General features: G+C 40.4%; 2 protein-coding genes across 2 annotated transcripts in view; both read left to right on the top strand.

Annotated features, from left to right (window-relative positions):
* The window catches only part of LOC109952629 (extracellular calcium-sensing receptor-like), a gene marked incomplete at its 5' end in the record, with an annotated part of 5,337 nt that extends 4,630 nt beyond the window's left edge, over positions 1 to 707 (top strand). Inside the window, 2 exon segments of the mRNA XM_020587805.1 lie at positions 268 to 625; positions 628 to 707. Of these exon segments, the coding sequence (XP_020443461.1) occupies positions 268 to 625; positions 628 to 707 (438 nt within the window).
* An 861-nt stretch (positions 708 to 1,568) lies between these two features.
* LOC109952634 (extracellular calcium-sensing receptor-like) overlaps positions 1,569 to 4,288 on the top strand; it is an 8,435-nt gene continuing 5,715 nt past the window's right edge. Inside the window, exons 1-5 of the mRNA XM_020587809.1 lie at positions 1,569 to 1,823; positions 2,018 to 2,830; positions 2,917 to 3,144; positions 3,299 to 3,425; positions 3,562 to 4,034. Of these exons, the coding sequence (XP_020443465.1) occupies positions 1,569 to 1,823; positions 2,018 to 2,830; positions 2,917 to 3,144; positions 3,299 to 3,425; positions 3,562 to 4,034 (1,896 nt within the window). The remainder of the gene's footprint in view (positions 1,824 to 2,017; positions 2,831 to 2,916; positions 3,145 to 3,298; positions 3,426 to 3,561; positions 4,035 to 4,288) is intronic.

Raw genomic sequence — 4,288 nt, forward strand, 5'->3', positions numbered from 1 at the left:
AACTCTGAGCTGAGCTTCCTGCTGCTCTTCTCCTTGACTCTGTGTTTCCTGTGTTCTCTGACCTTCATCGGCCGGCCCTCTGAGTGGTCCTGCATGCTGCGACACACAGCATTCGGCATCACCTTTTTCCTCTGTATCTCTTGTGTTCTGGGGAAAACTATAGTGGTGTTAATGGCCTTCAGGGCTACACTTCCAGGCAGTAATGTGATGAAATGGTTTGGGCCTGCACAGCAGAGACTCAGTGTTGTGGCTTTCACTCTCATCCAGGTTGTTATATGTATCCTCTGGTTAACTATTTCTCCTCCTTTTCCATTTAAGAATTTTACCCAGTTCAAGGACAAAATCATCTTAGAGTGTGCTCTGGGATCAGCTGTAGGTTTTTGGGCTGTACTTGGGTACATAGGCCTTCTGGCCATCTTATGTTTTATTCTGGCTTTTCTTGCTCGGAAACTGCCTGATAACTTCAATGAGGCCAAATTGATCACCTTCAGCATGCTGATATTCTGTGCAGTCTGGATCACTTTTATTCCAGCATATGTCAGCTCTCCTGGGAAGTTCAGTGTAGCTGTAGAGATATTTGCTATTCTGGCCTCCAGTTTTGGACTGCTCATTTGTATTTTTATTCCAAATGTTATATTATCTTACTGAAACCAGAGACTAATACAAAAAAAAATATGATGGGGAAAGGAGCATCAAAGTCATTTTGAAAACATAAAATAATATGATAGCAAAGGCATTATAACTTTTATATAATTTTTTAGGCAAACGCTCAATAGTCACCTGTTTTCATTTTATTGAGGAGAGTACCTCTAACATTTTCCCACTGTACTGTATGTGATTTCATTGACATAACATATGGAGATGACAGTATTTTCTGCAACGTACACAACTAGTCAAAAGTATGGACACACTTTCCCATTTGATTCTTTGGGTAATGTGTCCAAAACATTTGACTGGTAGTTTAATATAAGTACAGCTTAATATCTAACTCCTTTCTGATTTAATAACATTTAGTACAGTTTATAATCTTCCAAAGAAAGAATAACATCCACATTTTTCCTAAATAAAAACATGTTTGCCTTCTTTTCTTTCCTCTGGTGGCCTGAGGCTTGAGGTAAACCATGACAACCATGACATCCCTCTTGTTGTCAAAGGTGTATAAAGCCCTGCTGTAAGTTGTAGAGCTGATTCACCTGTCATGTAAAAAAAGAAAAAAAAGCAGAGGCATGTTGTTGTTGAGTTTGTTCTTCTTGCTTCTTGCAATGGGGCAGGGAGAGTTTGTGTGCCAGCTGCGAGGCTTAGTACAACGACCTGAACTGGCCCAGGATGGGGATTTTGTTATTGGAGGCATATTTTCATTTCGCACAGGACAGGATTATGTAACTAACACATTTCAGGCTATTCCAGAAATGCGAAAATGCAACAAGTATGTAATGTCAGACTAGTACATTTTAAATGGGTTGTTTCTCTGTATTTTGTACTGTATTTGAGAAATGAACATAAAGATAAATGTATCTCTTTTTTTACCACCAAGTTTTGATTTTAGAGAATTCAAATTTGCTCAAGTGATGATATTTGCTATAAATGAGATCAACAAAAATCCTGAAATATTGCCTAACATTAAACTTGGCTACAAGATTTATAACAACTGTGGAACCATGGATATACTGAGAGCTGCACTGGCACTGGTGAGTGGACTAAAGGATGAAATCAGTGATGACAGCTGCACTGAAAGTGAGACAGTGCAAGCTATTTTAGGACATTCAGGATCAGGACCAACAATTGCATTTGAACAGGTTGTCGGAAGATTCCAGGTGCCTGTGGTAAGTCAAAGGAGAGAAGTCAAATCAGTTAATATGCAGTGTTGTCTGATACTGTATTAAGTGTACTACTGTGTCACTACAGTTTGTTGCTTTGTTCCGCAAAATGATAACTTGTACAAATTTTAATGACCATACAAGAAAAGTATATATTTACGTGGTCACTGCCAGTCAGTTATTTGTATATTTCATTGCAGATCAGCCATTTTGCCACCTGTGCCTGCCTTAGTGACAGGAAAGAGTATCCCACCTTCTTCAGGACTATTCCCAGTGACTACTACCAAAGCAGAGCCCTGGCAAAGATGGTTAAGCACTTTGGATGGAACTGGATTGGGGCTATAGCTGTGGATAATGAGTATGGCCTCTATGGCATTGCTGCATTTATTCAAGCGGCACAAGAATTTGGAGTGTGCACTGAGTATTCTGAAGCATTTTCTTCATCAGATCCACCTGATCGTCTACAAAGAATAACTGGGATCATTAGGCATGCTACTTCCAAAGTGATTTTGGCTTTTATGTCTCATAGAGAAATTAAATTGCTGGCGATTGAGTTGTACAAACAGAATATTACAGGACTGCAGTGGGTTGGCAGTGATGCCTGGATCACAGATCCCTCTCTGGCTGATAATGAGGGACACAGCATCTTGGTAGGCTCCCTGGGCTTCTCTGTAAGCAGTGCAAAGATTCCGGGCTTGGAGGGGCACCTGAGGCAGCTCCACCCCTCACAGTTTCCTGACAGTCAGTTTGTCAGGGATTTCTGGGAAGACGTGTTTCACTGCTCTCTGAACAACACTGCAAACACCCCAAAAAAGCCATGCAGTGGCTTTGAGAGCTTGCAGAATATTCAGTCATATTTTACAGATGTTTCTGAGCTTAGATTCATTAACAATGTATACAAATCAGTCTATGCTGTGGCCCATGCTCTCCACAACCTGGTCACATGTGAGGAGAAGAAAGGCCCTGTTTACAATGAGAGCTGTGTTCTGACTAAACACATTGAACCGTGGCAGGTGAGGAAGCACCAGTTAAGTGTGACAAAGTAACAACAGCCGTAATCTGTTGTTTAACACTCGTATGTATATATATTTTTTGCTAGGTTCTGCAATATCTCAACACTGTGAATTTCACAACTAAGGAAGGAGAAAGAGTTTATTTTGACAATAATGGAGACTCACCAGCGACATACGAACTTGTTAATTTACAAATGACAAACAAAGACACCATGGAAGGAGTAACAGTTGGCATTTATGATGCTTCTCTTCCAGAGAGTCATCACTTTATCATGAATAACAACCCTGTTGTCTGGGGAAACGAACTGACCAAGGTAAAACAGATTTCTGGTTGGACTTAACTGATTTACTTAAAGTTGTTTGAAAAACCTTAATATTGATGTTGAGCATTATAATTTTGATGCATACTTAAATGTACATATCGCTTAAATTGCATACAAATTGTTTATATTTTGTTTATATGTGTAGGATGTGCCTGTGTCAGTCTGCAGTCAGAGCTGTCTGCCAGGAACTCGCAAGGTCCTCCAGAAAGGAAAGCCCATCTGCTGTTATGATTGCATATCTTGCCCAGCAGGCGAGATTAGTAACTTAACAAGTAAATAAACTATGTACCAGTGTTTAATTTGCTATGTGAAAACTATAGAAAACTATAATGTGGTTTTATGATTGTTGACCTCAAATAATAACAGTGATTTAACTTCACACATCTTTATTTTGCTTTTCATTTGCAGATTCAATATACTGTTTGAAATGCCCAGCGGAGTACTGGTCCAACAAACAAAGAGATGCCTGCATCCCCAAAGAAATAGAATTCTTGGCATATGATGAACTCCTGGGAACACTGTTAGTCTTGTTGTCATTACTAGGAGTTTTTCTATCTATGATCATAATACTAGTTTTCTACTACCACAGAGAAACCCCAATAGTGCGAGCCAACAACTCTGAGCTGAGCTTCCTGCTGCTCTTCTCCTTGACTCTGTGTTTCCTGTGTTCTCTGGCCTTCATTGGCTGGCCCTCTGAGTGGTCCTGCATGCTGCGACACACAGCATTCGGCATCACCTTTGTCCTCTGTATCTCTTGTGTTCTGGGGAAAACTATAGTGGTGTTAATGGCCTTCAGGGCTACACTTCCAGGCAGTAATGTGATGAAATGGTTTGGGCCTGCACAGCAGAGACTCAGTGTTGTGGCTTTCACTCTCATCCAGGTTGTTATATGTATCCTCTGGTTAACTATTTCTCCTCCTTTTCCATTTAAGAATTTTACCCAGTTCAAGGACAAAATCATCTTAGAGTGTGCTCTGGGATCAGCTGTAGGCTTTTGGGCTGTACTTGGGTACATAGGCCTTCTGGCCATCTTATGTTTTATTCTGGCTTTTCTTGCTCGGAAACTGCCTGATAACTTCAATGAGGCCAAATTGATCACCTTCAGCATGCTGATATTCTGTGCAGTCTGGATCAC

The sequence above is a fragment of the Monopterus albus genome, unplaced genomic scaffold, assembly GCF_001952655.1.
Source record: "Monopterus albus unplaced genomic scaffold, M_albus_1.0 scaffold480.1, whole genome shotgun sequence".
NCBI lineage: Eukaryota > Metazoa > Chordata > Actinopteri > Synbranchiformes > Synbranchidae > Monopterus > Monopterus albus.